Here is a 17616-nt window from a genome sequence, read left to right on the forward strand (position 1 = left end):
CAGCCCTTCTCCCTTTCAGAGTTCTTTTTTTTTCACCTTTCCCTGCTGCACACGCAGCTTTTAGTTATTTTTTTTTCTCTTGTCCTTTAGGTGAAAGTTAACAGCTCAAGTTAATTTCTCATACAAAAATTTATACACATATTGTTTTGTAACATTAGTTGCAGTCCCCACAAAGTGACAGCACACTTTCCTTTTCCACCCTGGGTTCCCTGTGTCCATTCAACTAGTTCCTGCCCCTTCCTGCCTTCTCATCCTGCCTCCGGACAGAAGCCGCCCATTTGGTCTCATGTATCTGTTTGAACTAAGAAGCACACTCCTCCTGTGTATTATTTTTTGTTTTAGAGTCCTGTCTAATGTTTGTCTGAAGAGTGGGCTTCAGGAATAGTTCTGGGCTAACAGAGCATTGTCTGGGGGCCATGGTTTTGGGGGTTCCTCCGGTGTCTGTCAGACCATTAAGTCTGGTCTTTTTCTGTGAATTTGAGTTCTGCACCCCTCTTTTCTCCCGCTCCGTCAGGGACTCTCTGTTGTGTTCCCTGTCAGGACGGTCACTGGTGGACACCATCGAGCTCTTCTGGTTTCAGGCCCGTGGAGTCTCTGTTTTGTGTGGCCATTTTGTCTCTTGGGCTAATATTTTCCATGTGTCTTTGGTGTTTTTCATTCTCCTTTGCCTTTCAGAGTCCTTATCATACACAGACATTACCCTGTTTATTTAACGCGGTAGCTGTTGACTGCCTTCTTCCAGGAGCAGTGGGGTCCGTGAGGGCGGTAACTTTTTTGTCTTGTTCGTTGTGTAGTTTTTTGTGCCCAGTGCACCCGAAACTACAACCAACAAACAAACAACAAAGCCTTGACGTCCAGTCAGTTCCTCCTCACGGCGACCCCATGTGTTACAGAATTGAAATGCTCCATAGCGTTTTCTCGACTGTGATCTTCATGGAAGCAGATTGCTAGTCCGTTTGGGCACCCAGGGACCTGACCCAAAATCCATTGCCGTTGAGTTGATTTCAACTCATAGAGACCCTGTAAGACTGCCCCATAGGGTTTCCAAGGCTGTAAAGTAGAGAGTCAGCGAAAAAGAGGAAGACCCTCAATGAGGTTTGACACAGTGGCTGCAACAATGGGCTCAAACATAGCAACGATTGTGAGGATGGCGCAGGACCGGGCTGCGTTTTGTTCTGTTGTACGTAGGGTGGCTATGAGTCGGAACCGACTTGACGGCACCTAACAAAAGCCACTTTTATGGAAGCAGACTGCCACGTCTTTCTCCCAAGGAGCAGCTGGTAGGTTCGAACCACCAACCTTTTGGTTAGCTGCTGAGCGCTTAACCACTGCACCACTAGGGCTCCTTAGGGACCTTATGGAGCCTGGCATTTAGTTAAGTTCTCATGAATGAAAGAACCCCAGCTTACAGACATAATAATAACAGTTCCTGCGTATCCTTTGAGACATTTTCTGTATATAGACGAGTTGCTCTCTGTCTACCTATCTGTCTATCTCTATTTTCTCTATATGTGTATCTGTATTTTTCAAAAATGCAAATAAGATCATACCCGTCTTTCGTGAAAGGAAAATCTTTTGTTATATAGTCTGGGTTGTTTTAGTTTTGTGTTCTTGCCTTTCCTTTCCCCTCTTCTGGTCATTTTGAATTTGTATCATCTGTTTTTAGCTCATCTAATGGAGATACAATGAGCTCTGGTGGCACAATGTTTAAGCACCCAGCTGCTAATCAAAAATATGGCAGTTCAAACCCACCCAATGGCTCCATGGGAGAAAGACCTGGTAATCCGCTTCCATAAAGATTACAAAACTCAAAACCAAATGCGTTGCCATCGAGTTGATTCCAACTCACAGCAACCCTACAGGACACAGTAGAACCGCCCCATAGGGTTTCCAAGGCTGTAATATTTACAGAAGCAGACTGCCACAGCTTTCTCTCATGGAGCAGCTGGAGGGTTCGAACCGCCAACCTTTCATTTAGCATGAGTGCTTACCATTGCACCACCAGGGCTCCTTCTGTAAAGATTACAGCCAAGAAAACTCTATGGGGCAGATCTTCTCCATCATATGGGGTCATTATGAGTCAGAATTGACTCAACAATACCCACAACAACAATAGAGATATATACGTATCCACTAGAGATACTTACATATATAATAATACACATATATTATGCACATATATATCACAGTAAAAATTATTTATTGACTATTTCCTCCCAGGACAGGCAGTATCCTGAGGACATATATATTACATATAATATATATACAAATCACATATAATACATTATACACACATATCACACATAATATATTATACACACATATCACATAACATACATATATATAATTATATATATTGTTTGTCATATATAATTACATACTACATGTCTTAGGCTGGGTTCTCTAGAGAAGCAAAACCAGTGAAGTGTCTTTATATATATATATATAGAGAGAGAGAGAGATGTATTTCAAGGAAATTTCTCACACAGTTGTAGAGGCTAGAAAGTCCCAAGTCCTTGGGTCAGGCTGCAGGTTTCTCCTGACTCACGTAGCTGCAAGGGCTGGTGAACCCAAGATCAGCAGGTCAGACGGCAGGCATCTGGCTCACAGGCTGCGGAGGCTGACAAATCCCAAGATCAGCAGGCACGCTGCTAGCTCAAGTCCCAAGAACCAAAGGTTGGATGAACAGGAGCCAGTTGCAGGATCCACAGAGAGCAAAAGCCCAAGACCCTTGCCAGAAAGTCCATCTATATTGGAAGTGGGCCACACCCCCAAGGAAACTCCCCTTTAATTCACTGGCTACTCAAAGCATATCCCATCATGGAGGTGATCACATTATATCAGATCTCATCATGGAGGTGATCACATCATTATACGACTGCCAAACTACATCATAACTGCCAAACCACTGAGAATCATGGCCCAGCGAAGTTAACACACAACCTTAGGGATCATACTGCGTGTAAAAATAATGTATTTACATATAAATTATATACCCAAATCTCTATTTCTTAAGTGGTCAATTTCAGATGGTACGTACTGTAGCTGCTCCCTGTTTTAGGCAGATTTGCTGGGTAGTGCAAATAGTTTGAGCTTGGCTACCAATTGAAAAATTGGTGATTTGAACTCACCCACTGGTGCTGCGGAAGAGAGGCCTTGTGATCTGCTTCCGAAAGGTCCCAGCCTTGAAAACCCTATGAAGCAGTTCTACTCTGCACACAGGGGTCACCATGAGTAAGAGTCAACTAGACAGGAAACTTACAACAAAGACAAAGAAGGGCCAGAAAGCTTGATGGGACTCAGGGACCAAAACAGTGCCCAGCACACAACCAAAAAAACCAAACCAGTTCCCGTGGATTTGACTCACTGATGGCGACCCCATGTGTGCCAGGGTAGAACTGTTCTCCATAGGGTTTTCAATGGCTGATTTTTCAGAAGCAGATTGCTAAGACTTTTTCCCGAGGCACCTCATGGTGGATTCGAACCTCCAACCTTTCATTTAGCAGTTACATAATAAAAACTAAACCCACTGCTGTCCAGTGGATTCCGACTCACAGTGATCCTATAGGACAGAGTAGAACTGCCCCATAGGGTTTCCAAGGCTATAATCTTTACAGAAGCAGATTGCCACATCTTTCTCCCGCCAAACGGCTCCTAGGTTCGAACTGCCAACCTCTCGGTTAGCAGCCAAGCGCTTTAACCACCACTGTGCCACAAGGGCTCGTTAGTCACGTAATCGGAGCTGCCAAACCATTTGTTGAAGGAATTGATGAATGGAAACTGCTTCGTGGATGATATAACACCTCGACTTATTTTCTCCTTGGTTGCCTGAATAAGATGCCGTAGCGAAATGGAAAGAGAACCTCGTTAGGAGGCTGGAGACCTGAGCTCTATGTCTAGGTCCTGTCCCAGGCATACTATTTGATCCGGCAAGTCCCTTCCTCTCTCAGCCTCAGTTTCCCCTCAGTAAAGGGGGGCGGGGCTGGACCTGACAGCGACATCTAAATACCTGGGCTTCCAGGTGGGAACGTCCTTCTCGCCTGGATGCGATCTGGGGTGCAGGGGTCATTGGCCTGGCCAGGACGAGGGACCCTCCCTGAAGGAGGCCCAAACGCCTCCGGTGGCGCAGGCCCTGGCTGAGTTGAGGATCGGGAGGGGGCTGCGAGCCTGAGGCTGGGGTCCGACTCGGAGCGGCCGCCGCTCACCTTCCCAATGTTTCCGCTGCTGTATGTGTCCAGTAGATTAATAAACACCCTCTGGATCCGGACAACTTTCTCCACCGAGGCGGGAACTTCTTCTTCAGCCATAATGGGAGCCGCGCAGGTTGCTAAGGTGAAAGCGTCCCTTCGGTTGCCAGGGAGATGGAGCCGGGGCTCTGGGCGGAAGGGGCCGGGCCGCTCCCTGGGGGCGGGGCTAGAGCGCTGGGCGGGGCGTTCCCGGGGCGGGGCTAGAGCTCTGGGAGAGGCGTTTCTGGGATGGGCCTAGGACACTGAACAAGGCGTTCCTAGGGGCGGGGCCTAAGGCATTGAAAGGGGCCATCCTGGGAGAGGGCCCTAGGCCGGGGGTCAGAGCCGCTTCCTGGGGCGGGGCTAAGGAGCTGAGCGGGGCATTTTCGGGGGCGGGGCCTAGGGGGCTGGGCGGGACGGTCTCTGGTGAGGGGGAAGGGCGCAGGGCGGGGCGTTGCCGGGGCGGGGCTAGGACTCTGGGCGGGACGTCCCCGGGGCGGGGCTGGGACTCTGGGCGGGACGTTCCCGGGGCGGGGCTGGGACTCTGGGCGGGACGATCCCGGGGCGGGGCTGGGACGCTGGGCGGGACGATCCCGGGGCGGGGCTAGGACGCTGGGCGGGGCGTTCCTGGGACCTGAGATGCCGCTGGTGTTGCCGCTGGTGTCCCCGCGGCGTGGTCCACGGCGCTGCCAGGCAGGTGTTCCCGCAGCCTCAACGTCACTCTGGTCCCTGCTACAAGCTGCGTGCCCTCGGGCAGAGCACGTCCTCGTCGGAGCCTCCTCGGGCACCTGCCCCAGGGGGCCATGTGATCTGTGTTCCCTTTCATCTCCTTATTCTTAAACTGTGTTGTGTGTTAGGTGCCCTGGAGTCGGCTTTGACTCATAGCGACTCTGCACGACAAACTAAACACTGCCCTGTCCTGCACTCGCCTCACAATCGTTGCTGTGTTTGAGTCCATTGTTGCAGCTACTGTGTCAATCCATCTCATTGAGGGTCTTCCTCTTTTTTGCTGACCCTCTACTTTACCAAGCATGATGTCCTTCTCCAGGGACGGGTCCCTCCTGATAACATGTCCAAAGTATGTGAGATGGTCTCACCATCTTCCTTCTAAGAAGCATTCTGGCTATACTTCTTCCAAGACAGACTTGTTCGTTCTTCTGGCAGTCCATGGTGTGTATATTCAATATTCTTCACCAACACCATAATTCAAAGGCAGCAACTCTTCTTCAGTCTTCCTTATTTATCGTCCAGCTTTTGCACGCATATGAGGCCACTGAAAATACCATGGCTTGGGGCAGGCACACCCTAGTCCTCAAAGTGACATGTTTGCTTTTTAGCACTTTAAAGAGGTCTTTTGCAGCAGGTTTGCCAATGCAATATGTCATTTCATTTCTTGACTGCTGCTTCCATGGGCATTGATTGTAGATCCAAGAAAAATCAAATCCTTAACAACTTCAGGCTTTTCTCCGTTTATCATGATGTTGCTTATTGGCTCAGTTGTGAAGATTTTTGTTTTATGTTGAGGTGTAATGCATACTGAAGGCTGTAGTCTTTGATCTTTATCAGTAAGTACTTCAAATTCTCTTTGCTTTCAGCATGCAAGGTTGTGTCATATCACAGGTTGTTAATGAGTCTTCCTCCAATCCTGATGCCGCGTTCTTCTTCGTATAGTCTAGCTTCTCAGATTATTTGCTTAGCATATAGATTGAATAAGTAAAGTGAAAGGATACAACCCTGCAACACACTTTTGCCAATTTTAAACCAAGCAGTATCCCCTTGTTAGAAACCCTGGTGGCATACTGGTTAAGAGCTACAGCTGCTAACCAAAAGGTCGGCAGTTCAAATCCACCAGGCGCTCCTTGGAAACCCTATGGGGCAGTTCTACTCTGTCCTGTAGGGTTGCTATGAGTTGGAACCGACTCAATGGCCATGGGTTTGGTTTTCTGTTTTACCCCCTTGTGGTTTTCAAACCACTCCTTCTTAATCTATGTGTAGGTTTTGCAAGAGCACAATTAAGTGTTCTGGAATTCCCATTCTTCGCAATTATATCCACAATTTGCTATGATCCACACATTTGAATGCATTTACATAGTCAGTAAAAACCTCTTTCTGGTGTTCTCTGCTTTTACCCAAGCTCCATCTGATGTCAGCAATGATATCCCTCATTCCAACTCCTCTTCTGAATGCAGCTTGAATTTCTGGCAGTTCCCTGTTGATGTACAGCTGCAGTCGATTTTGAAATATCTTCAGCAGAATTTTGCTTGCAAGTGATATTAACTACATTGTTTGATAATTTCTGCATTCCATTGGATCATCTTTCTTTGGAATGTGCACAAATATGGATCTCTTCCAGTGGATTGGCCAAGAGGCTGTCTTCCAAATTTCTTGGCACAGACAAGTGAGTGCTTCCTGCATTGCATCTGTTAAAGCATCTCAGTTGGTATTCTGTCAATTCCTGCAACCATGTTTTTTGCCAATGCCTTCAGTGTAGCTCGGACTTCTCCCTTCAGTACCATTGGTTTTTGATCATATGGTACCTCCTGAAATGGTTGAATATTGTTGTCAGATATCGGATAATATCCATATGCCTACAAGGTAGAGAGGGTCAGCAAAAAAGAGAAAGACCCTCAACGAGATGGAGTGACACAGTGGCTGCAACAATGGGCTTAAGGACAACAATGATTGTGATGATGGCACAGGACCGGGCAGTGTTTCGTTCTGTTGTACGTAGGTCGCTATGAGTCGGAACTGATTCGACAGCACCTGACAGCAACAACAAGGAAGACCAGTTAATATGACCATTATTCAAATTACACACCAACCACGAATGCCAAAGAGGAAGAAACTGAAGATTTTTCCAACTTCTTCAGTGTGAAATTGATTAAACATGCAGTCAGGATGCATTATAATTACTGGTGATTGGAATGTGGAAGTTGGAAACAAAGAAGGATCAGTAGTTTGAAAATATGGCCTTGGTGATAGAAACAATGCTGGAGATCACAGGATAGAATTCTTCAAGACCAACTGCTTAGTCATTGGAGATATCTTTTTTCAACAACACGAAAGACAACTATACACATGGACCTCACTGGATGGAATACACTGAAATCAAGTGGACTACATCTGTGGCAAGAGATGATGGAGAAGCTCAATATCTGAAACTGTGGATGACAAAAATATTGTTCTGATGAAAATGTAAAGCCACACAGCCTTGGCCTTGCCTGGAATGCTGGAGTTAATGTACAGCTCCTGTGGGATGGTCCCTGTATGTGGTGGCACAAAATGTTTGCCTTTGACTACTAACCTAAAAAAGGCTGGCAGCTGGAACCCTCCCAGGAGGGAGGAAAAAAGGCTTGGCGATCTGCTTCTGTAAAGATCACAGCCAAGAAAACCCTGTGGAGCAGTTCTACCCTGTAACACATGAGGTTGCCATGAGTTGGAATCCACTCATGCCAACAGGTTTGCCTTTTTTGTAATGGTGGCGTGGTCTGACCAGGATGACTTGACATGATTAAAAGCTGTTGCCATGGAATTTCAGGTCCAGGACACTGGGCCCACAGCACGTGGTCCCTACTCTGCAGCCAGCTGATGGTTGGTACACAGAGTTCAACTGGCTTAGGGGCTGTTTAGTAGCAGCTTCGGCCAGACTTCTGGGGTGGGCTGGCAGCGGGGACTGGGGGGACGTTTGTGTGGGAGATTCACTCATATTGACAAAGGGACGAAAATGAGACTTTTGACCTTCTTTCCAAATGTGATTATCCAGTTACTGACATAGATTGACAAACTCAGTGATGGCATTCAACTTGTGTCAGCAGGGGACCACAAAGTCTAGGGTGGATTCTGAATAAATCCTGCAGTTATCTTGGAATAGTAAGATTGTATCAACCTTTTCTGTGTGCTTTAACCATTATTTTGTTACATGTAAATATTTTACACATGCAAGAATATTTTGTAGCTTCTTTTTTAAATACTGGATGCCTCAAATAGCAGAGGTGCCCTAGGATCTCTAGGCAGCTTGGTGGCGCTGGACTGGGGGGTACTCAGGCTATCTGGCTTTGACTTCCAGCTCTGCAGCCATTTGTGGGGGACTGGGATAGGGTCGCCATGAGTTGGAATCAACTCGACAGCATCATGTCTGGTTTGGTTTGGTTTTTGGGACCAATCTTTGAACCTTCCTTAAGCTGTTAAACCCGTTGCCGCTGATTCTGACTACAGGACAGAGGAGAACTGCCCCATTGAGTTTCTAAGGCTGTAATCTTTAAGGAAGCAACTGCCTTCTTTCTCGGGTGGGTGGCTGGTGGGTTCGAACTGCTGACCTTTAAGTCAGTAGCTGAGGGTGTTAAATTAGCTATATAATAGGAGTGATAATACCAACCAAACAGGGCCCTTAGAATTACATAAGAGCTATGTGAAAGTATTTCCTGAAGTGATGCCCAAAGGTAAAATTATTTTCTGCAAGACTAAGGCACATTTCTATAAATGGGAGCCTTTTCATTCCGTTTTTTCCGGAACCACCCCACTTTCTTTTTCATACATACAAGTCTCATTAAACATTCTTTAGATTTTGACAAAATAATTAACATTTTAAAATTCTGCAAACTCAATTTGGGAATAGTCTGCATATAGTAAAAAAAATTTTTTTTAAATTATCAGCAAGGAAGTGCTGTCAGTTTAAGTGCAAAAACAAGCACGCGAGACCATCGCAGACGCCGGAGTGGACTTCGGTATTCGTTCAAATGACGTTAGTTCAGACATTCTAGAATTCATTTGATTCATTTTCAGATTTTTTGTTTGTCTCTGCATCCCTTATCGATATGTAGCTAAAAAAAAAACAAAAAACCCAAACACATTGCTGTCGAGTCGATTCCAATGCATAGCGACCCTGTAAGGCCAGAGTAGAACTGCCCCATAGAGTTTCCGAGGAGCGCCTGGTGGATTCAAACTGCCGACCTTTTGGTTAGCAGATGCAGCTCTTAACCACTACACCACTAGGGTTTCCGATATGCAGCTAGCAGGTAAATACTTTGAAAGTTATTCAACTGGCCACACTACCAGAAAATATTGTAACTCACCTTTGTCTGATTACTGTTTACACTACAGAGATCAGGTAAATGAGCTAGCTCCAAAATTAGAACGGGATGACCTCCAGAGAATTTTACACCCATACTGGTTGGCTAAGAAAGGAGATTCTATTAATTCTATTATAAACCTGTTGCCATTGAGTCGATTCTGACTCATAGTGACCCTATAGGAGAGTAGAACTGCCCCATAGGGTTCCAAGGAGCGGCTGGTGGATTCAAAGTACCGACCTTTTGGTTAGCAGCCGAGCTCTTAACCACCACGCCACCAGGGCTCCTTCTTCTATTACAGTATTATATATTACATTGCTACAATATGTCATATGCATCTTTTACAATGTTTCTCCTTTTTCACATACCACAAAGTTCCTGTGACAGATTTTACTATCCTGTACTGCATGCGGTAGCTCTTCAGTTAGAAGACCTGGGTTCTGACCCAAGTCTAGGCGCACTAGTGGGCGCTCAGCACGTGCCTTCCTGTGGCCCAATCTCGGAGACGTCGCTCATAAAATTAAGGGCTACAGGAAGAGTTCTGACGTCTGCGAGGCACCTATTGGAATCGCGATGTTTCCCTCCTCCGCTTCCCCTTAACACTTCCATAGCACATCGTACGTTTCTCAGTACTGGAGGGAGGAAAGTGCAGCTGCTGCGGGGCTGCGTGGGAGGCTCCGGGATGGATTCTGGTAGCGCAGACAAGCGGGGGAGTGCCGCTGTGGGAAATGAGCTGTGCACTCTTGATAATCCGAACGCCTCTTCAACGGCCCTGGGAGAGCAGGGCTTCTGCTTCTGCTAGAGAGGGGTCTTCAGCCTGCTGCCACCCCACATCTATCACATTCCACACCTAATTAGAACACACAAGCTAAGGCAGAAAAAGTGCGAACAAAATGAAAAATCACATACCTTCCCACCCAGTGATAACCACTATTAACGTTGCAGAATATTTTACTTCATTTGAAGATTAGTGTGTGGAGGTTTTACCTTTTTTTTTTTTTTTCCATGTAGTATAGCTATTCCCCCACCATCATTTTTTTCCACATTGGTTTTTAATGGTTGTACATCATGCCATTAAATGGATGTATCACAACATAACCACTCGAGAGCCTTTCCAGTTTTTCGCTAGAGACAACCAACATCCTTGTAGTTATCTTTTGCAGTCACCACCCCATGTTAGATGTGGAATTATCAGTTCAGAAGTTTTATGAGCAGCTTTGTAAAGGCGCTATAACCATGTTTTCCAGAAAGGTTTCACCAACATACCCTCCAAACCAAAGGAACACTGCATCCTTACCAGACCCTTGTCGTCGTCGTATGCCACCGAGTCGACTCCAACTCACAGCAACCCCGCAGGACAGAGCACAACTGGCCCACAGGGTTTCCAAGGCTGTAATCTTTATGGGAGCAGATCGCCACACCTTTCGGTTAGTAGCTAAGCACTTAACCATGCATCATCAGGGCTCCTAAAATTTTTACTTAGATACCAGAAATGACTAAATTATTAGGCGAAATGGCCTAATTATTTTTAATTTTCCTCCCTTTAATTACTGGTTGATCAACTTTCAAGTGGTTACCAGACATCTGTATTTTTCTCTAAGTTGTTTGATCATTACTTGCCTATTCTTCTCATTTTTAAAAATTGATTTGTGAGAGTTCTGTGGGCCCCCACCCCTCAATTTGGAAGCAAAATCGAGGTTTAATTCATCTGATTAAATTCTCTAAATGGCCTGCGTAGAAAGGAGGTGCTAATATCTGGACTGTCCATCTGTGTGGTTTTACTAACGTCCTCTCTCCTGTTCCTCTCTCCTAGTGATACAACACTTTCATTCACTTCAAATCAAAGCATAACAGCAGAATTCAAAAATGGAAACTGAAGCTCTTCGAATCAGTCATTTATCACAAAATGAAGTTTCCATTTTTAAACATACAATCACTTTTCGTCACACTTAACATGAGTAAACAAGTTTTATTCAAACTTTACAAATATTCTTTACATTAAGCCTGAGATTAAGCATGAGAAAGGTCAACCTGAAGTTAGACTTCATTCCTCAGACAGTTAAGCATCTGAAAATAAAGCTGAGAATGAACACGTGTTACCAAACAGGATGCAAGCATTCCAGTGACATCCGACAGTGAACAGTCCTGCATACTGAACTTGAACTTGCTCTGGTCTACAGGATCTTCAGGGCCTAAAAATACCTAGTTTTTAAAAACAACACGAAAGTCTGCAAGTAAATTTATGAAGGTGTGTCCAGATGCAGAATTTCAGCTCAACATTTCTACAGCTGCTGCTTCAGGTGACGACTCAAAAAGCAACCCCCTAATCATTATTGTTCAATGTGTACTTGAAGACATGTAGCAGCATGGTGCAGTTCACCAAGTTTACAAATGTTAGTGCCAGTAATAAAATATAAAATACAGAGTTTCCATTTTTCAAATATGAAGTCTCTGAGTGCTTCATTCACCCTTTGGTTTCAAACCTATGCAATGCGCTCATGTTACACTGCAGACTCAGCATGAGACAGAGCGCTGCACATCTGCTGGGGAAGGAGGAGCCCGTGGGAACGCCAAAGCCCCCCATCACAGGAGGAAACGATGAAGCAGAAGACTTTCTGAGACAAACTGTACATTATGTAAACAGCGTTCAGAGTGAGAATCAACACAGGCCAAAATACTCTTCTAGGAAACAGAATCTTCCTTCTTCTAAATTATATATGCTGAAGGTGCTTTTTGTTAAAGAATGGAGTCTGTTCCTGTCTTTGCTTATGTGCTTAGAGATCTTGGAAACAAGTAATTATTACATTCATTTGCTAACGGCTTGTCCTCTGCTTAGCTGGCTGACTACTGCAAATAAGGAATACAGAACTGTTTCAGTGCCTGCTTTTCATTTAACACTAGCTAAGTAATACATAATTAATTCACCTTTATCAACCCCTATTAGTAATATAAAGAGTTTAATTGTAGCGGTGAATTTCAATATTTGTGCGGGGGAAACTAGCTGATATGTTTCCAGTAAGGCCAGTAGCAAAATAATGACTACAAAGTCAGTCCAAGCTAGTAGTAAACCCCTGATTTAGCAAGCTGAATCAAAGTTTGAAGTTAGGCAATTATAATTTCAATATTTCTGTGCAAATCTCTAATTTCCTATGTAAAAGACAGTGCTGGCTGCATCAAAGCCCTGGGATAAAGAACGAAATGCTGGCTAGGGTTTGAAATGCAGGGATCCTCGATGAACAAATGTTGGTATCTTGGTGATGGTTTCACAGCAGTGGACTCAGAATTCCCTTAGTGAATCAGACATTAACAAAGAGAATCTTTAATCAATACTGTTCTGAGTCAAAAGCCTAAATGTGAAGCAAGAAGTGATAAAGACAAAAGCAAAGATGCATTTTCTACTATGATCATATGCAGGGATTTCATGCTTTACACCCACTTTCTGCACCAGCAGCAGCCTCCCTAGAAGAAAAGCGTGGTCAGGACTGCCCGTCCCTTTTCAAAGCTTCCAGTCTTTGAAGCAGCGCGTTCCCAAATGCCTCCCGGTAGGCAGGGCTGAGCGTGTCCAGCAAGGAGTAGACTGTTTCATGGTAGGGAGTCTGCAAGTGATCATTCACCTGGTCAAAAGCATAACCGACCACCTACAAGAGAAAGGCAGTGCATCAAATAACGAGGTTATCTGTTGGCACAGAGAGCAAAGGCCAAGCGTTTACCTGGGTCGTCTCCAATGACACTTTCTCAATCAACAGTCAGAATATGCGTATTTTTAATACGACCTTCTATTATTTAATTCAACATAACAATACCAGCAAAATGCTTTTAGAATTCTTCTCTCAACATGGAAAAGGTTTCATCTATCTACTCTTCATTACAAAAAAAGTAGAGAACCTCTAAAGCTACACAAAAGCAGTATTACACATTCATATTCTAAAACATGCTTCTATTGTTTTACCCTATTACATTTAACTCCACATATATGGAGCCTCTACTAATACTAAGCCATTGTGATAATAGTTAATATATCATTAGTTCACATCTTTTATCTCTCTTTTTTTTAATCTGGACTGTTTCTAGAAATTCTTTCTCTTTAATCCTGCTTTCTAGTCCGTCGCCTGCAAGGCCCCACTGCTTATGTGACAGGGGCAAACGCTCAACCGTGTGAGAGAAAAGGCAACGTTGGTCTGTTTTGTCGTTCTTTAAACACACCTCGAACTTTTCTCTCCAGCGAGATTATAAGCCATAGACTATGAGTTTCTTTGTTACACATCATCAACGTTTGCCAGTACAGCACAGGGCAGAACTAATCTGGCTTTTAATCACTTGACTAAAACTTGCAAACTCCCTATATAAACCCTCAACTTTTATGACATCTATTCAAATCAGAGAAGGTGCAGATTTCTGTAGAAATAGAAGCTGTGCAGTTTAATGAAAGCACAGAGGCAGACACCTAAGGAAGCGGAATCGCGCCTCAGATCCACGCTCTGTATGGCACTTTCCACTGTGTATCACAGACATGTCTGCCCTCCTCTTAGCCCTACGAGCCTGCCGTTTCCTGATGGGTAGGGATCATATCTTACTTGTGTGATTTCTGATTACAGAGACACAATAGTTGCTCAATAAACGTTAAATAAAACTCATAATAGTAAGATAACAGAGAGTTTTTATTTTATCATTATTTACAGTTGCTCTCAGGTGGTGCTTTCTACTTGTCTAAACTCCTGATTTGGGTTTAAAGGATCTGGAAGGTCGATCTGCCCAGAAGAGCCCACTCAGAATAAAGAGGTACTTGTCATAGACAGCCACTCTTAGAAATCTGGACGTGGGACATTCTGCTCTCATTTAACTCTCACCTATGAGCTAAAGAAGAGCAGAGACAAGTCCATTGTTTTAACAGAAAAAAAGATCCTCTCAACACAGTGAATTCACCCCGCAGGCGGAATGCATGATTTTGGTGGAAACATTTAGTTACAGATGGGAAAAACATTAGTTTTGGGAGTGATGATTTAAACAAAATAACACTCTGCAAGCCAATTTTTCTTTTTCTTCAAAATATTCAATTTTCCTATGTTGGCCAAAAGACTTTAAAATGAATGAAAATTCTTAAGAGAGCAGTTTTCTTTTTAAAAAAATCGTGGAAGCTACTGAGTGGACAGTTCTCATTCAACTCCCCTCCCCTCCCCCAACCACTCCTTTTAGTCAAGTGGTAAAGATGTAAACACTCTTTTTTCCTATAAAGCAGTGTGTTACCCTCAGGCCGGCTTCGGTGAGCTCCAGGCAGTATCTGCTGCCCTCCTTGGTCTCCACGTTGATGTAGGCCACCTCGTCTGCACAGCGCAGGCTTTTCGAGATGAACATGTTATTGACAGCAAAGAGAACATCGCTGACGACTGCTTCAGCTTCCAGCCGCATGTCTTTCGTATCAGTTCCTTCAAAACCATTGAGCTCTGAATCTTCTTGAAATGCTGACATACTGCTCAGCTCCATGGGATTACAGTCTGTCTCCATTCTGCAAAACACTGGTTTATGGAAAGACACTCAACATATTACTGTTTTCCTAAAAGGAGCTATGCCTTCCAACTGGCACTAGTACGATACGCCAACCAGCTAACAAAGTTTAGGAAAAATACTGGCTAAAACCACTTCCAGTAGTTTTTCACGGGAAACTTGGACATCTATGGATTTTCCAAAAAAAAGCATCTTTTCCCCACTTTCCCTTAGAGATTTAATTCCCTGATGGATAAGCTCTTAATTACAGTTTTCTGCTATTTTGAACAATGCCTCAGAAAAGAATCCTAGTCCGTATTTTTCTTTGCATGTATAATTACTTCTCTAGGACAGATACCTGGAAATGCAACCGTCATGTCAAAGGACTTGCTCATTTGAAGTTTCAATAAATACTGCGAGTTCATTCTTCAGAAAAAGGCTGCGATGATTTATATTCCACCAACAGAGTATGAGACATTTGACCGTGTGGATAACAAATTATGGATAACATTGAGAAGAATGGGAATTCCAGAACACTCTATTGTGCTCATGAGGAACCTGTACACTGATCAAGAGGCAGCTGTTCGGACAGAACAAGGGGACACCGCGTGGTTTAAAGTCAGGAAAGGTGTGTGTCAGGGTTGTATCCTTTCACCCTACTTATTCAGTCTGTATGCTGAGCAAATAATCTGAGAAGCTGGACTATATGAAGAAGAATGGGGCATCAGTATTGGAGGAAGACTCATTAACAGCCTGTGTTATGCAGTTGATACAACTTTGCTTGCTGAAAGTGAAGAGGACTTGAAGCACTTACTGATGAAGATCCAAGACCACAGCCTTCAGTATGGATTACACCTCAACATAAAGAAAACAAAAATCCTCACAATTGGACCAATAAGCAACATCATGATAAATGGAGAAAAAACTGAAGTTGTCAAGGATTTCATTTTACTTGGATTTACAATCAACACCCATGGAAACAGCAGTCAGGAAACCAAAAGACGCGTTGCACTGGGGAAATCTGCTGCAAAAGACCTCTTTAAAGTGTTAAAAAGCAAAGATGTCACTTTGAGAACTAAGGTGCGCCTGACCCACGGCATGGTGTTTTCAATCACCTCATATGCATGTGAAAGCTGGACAATGAATAAGGAAGACCAAAAAAGAATTGACACCTTTGTAATTATGGTGTTGGTGAAGAATATTGAATATACCATGGGTTGCCAGAAGAATGAATAAATCTGTCTTGGTAATACAGCCAAAATGCTCCTTAGAAGAAAGGCGAGACTTCATCTCACATACTTTGGACACGTTATTAGGAGGGAGCAGTCCCTGGAGAAGGACATCATGCTTGGTGAAGCAGTGAAAGACACGAAGACCTTCAACGTGATGGATTGACACAGTGGCTGCAACAATGGGCTCAAACATAGCACCGACTCTAAGGATGGCACAGGGCCGGGCAGTGTTTTGTTCCGTTGGACATACTGTTGCTACGAGTCGGAACAGACTCAACGGCACCTAACAACAACAACAACAACCAGGATATAAGACGCTGTACTTTCCTCACCTCACTCTTTAAACCCCTTTTTAGTTTCTGCCAATTCGAGAGGCAAAGAATGATCACTCACTGTTTTAATATATATTTCCTTGATTGAACAGCTTTTTGGATGTTCATAGCATATTTCTGGAGGCCTGGTGGCTCAGGGGTTTAAGTGATTGGCTGCTAACTGAAAGGTCCGTGATTAAACCCACAAGCTGCTACACAAGAGAAAGATGTGGCAGTCTGCTTCCGTAAAGATTACAGCCTTGAAAACCCTATGTGGCAGTTCTACTTTGTCCTACAGGGTCATTATGACTCGGAATCGACTTGACAGCAGTGCGTGTGGCATTATTTTTAGTTCCCAGACCACAGCACGTAAAAGCCAGCGCTGGAAACGAGGGTAAGTACTCTGAAATCAGCACTCAAGTCATTACCTAGCACAGCACATCACCCTCAACAGATCCGTCATTACCTAGCATAGCACATCACCTCTCCACAGATCCCGTCATTACCTAGCACAGCACATCACCCTCAACAGATCCCGTCATTACCTAGCACAGCACATCACCTCTCCACAGATCCTGTCATTACCTAGCACAGCACATCACCCTCAACAGATCCCGTCATTACCTAGCACGGCACATCACCCTCAACAGATCCCGTCATTGTTATTACCTAGCACAGCACATCACTTCTCCATAGATCCCGTCATTACCTAGCACAGCACATCACTTCTCCATAGATCCCGTCATTACCTAGCACAGCACATCACCTCTCCATAGATCTATTACAACTTCTGGGTTGGGAGTTTTGCTTCAGAAAGCCTTCTCTACTCAGGATTACATTTTTTAAAAATCCCTTAAGTTGTCTTCTAAATTCTCCTCCCTAAATTTAATTTTTAGATCCATCTGGAATTTATTTTGTGGAATGCTATTTTCCAAGCAGTCTACTTTTCCAACATTTGTTTACTAATAACTAACCTTTTAACCACTTATTTGAACTGGCTCCAATACTGCACTGTGAGTAATATTATTCCTAGATCTAACTTTCTATAAGATGACTACCAGGTTACTACATACTGAAAGCTGCTCTTCTGTGGCCGGGGCAAAAAGGGTTTTCTTTGCAGTAAGTATTGTTAAAACTCGGAATGTATGAACAAGATGGTTAATAACTGTGAAACTGCTCTGGAGCGCGCTCCTTCTACCTGGTCAGCTTTACGTGGAAAACGTTCACTCCTCTGACATGGATTCAGCACTCACTGTTCTGAACGCAGCACGACTCCTCCCTCATGCGTGTAACCAAC

The 17616-nt window shown here is 44.2% G+C and overlaps 2 protein-coding genes across 6 annotated transcripts in view; both read right to left on the reverse strand.

The window, feature by feature from the left end:
* AK7 (adenylate kinase 7) overlaps positions 1-4368 on the reverse strand; it is an 81846-nt gene extending 77478 nt beyond the window's left edge. For 2 of the 4 annotated variants that reach the window (XM_023731670.1, XM_023731671.1), the window contains exon 1: positions 4206-4307. In XM_023731670.1, the coding sequence (XP_023587438.1) occupies positions 4206-4307 (102 nt within the window). Of the gene's footprint in view, positions 1-4205 lie in introns of all 4 variants that reach the window. The other 2 variants (XM_023731669.1, XM_004376734.1) reach the window with 2 other exon arrangements.
* A 6444-nt stretch (positions 4369-10812) lies between these two features.
* Positions 10813-17616, reverse strand: part of GSKIP (GSK3B interacting protein) — a 21777-nt gene continuing 14973 nt past the window's right edge. For both annotated transcript variants that reach the window (XM_004376735.2, XM_023731804.1), the window contains 2 exons: positions 14540-14808; positions 10813-12933 (listed from right to left, as the gene is read on the reverse strand). In XM_004376735.2, coding sequence (XP_004376792.2) covers positions 12772-12933; positions 14540-14808 — 431 coding nt within the window. In that variant the 3' untranslated portion in view covers positions 10813-12771. The remainder of the gene's footprint in view (positions 12934-14539; positions 14809-17616) is intronic.

The sequence above is a fragment of the Trichechus manatus genome, unplaced genomic scaffold (genome assembly GCF_000243295.1).
Source record: "Trichechus manatus latirostris isolate Lorelei unplaced genomic scaffold, TriManLat1.0 scaffold00045, whole genome shotgun sequence".
In the NCBI taxonomy this organism is placed as follows: domain Eukaryota; kingdom Metazoa; phylum Chordata; class Mammalia; order Sirenia; family Trichechidae; genus Trichechus; species Trichechus manatus.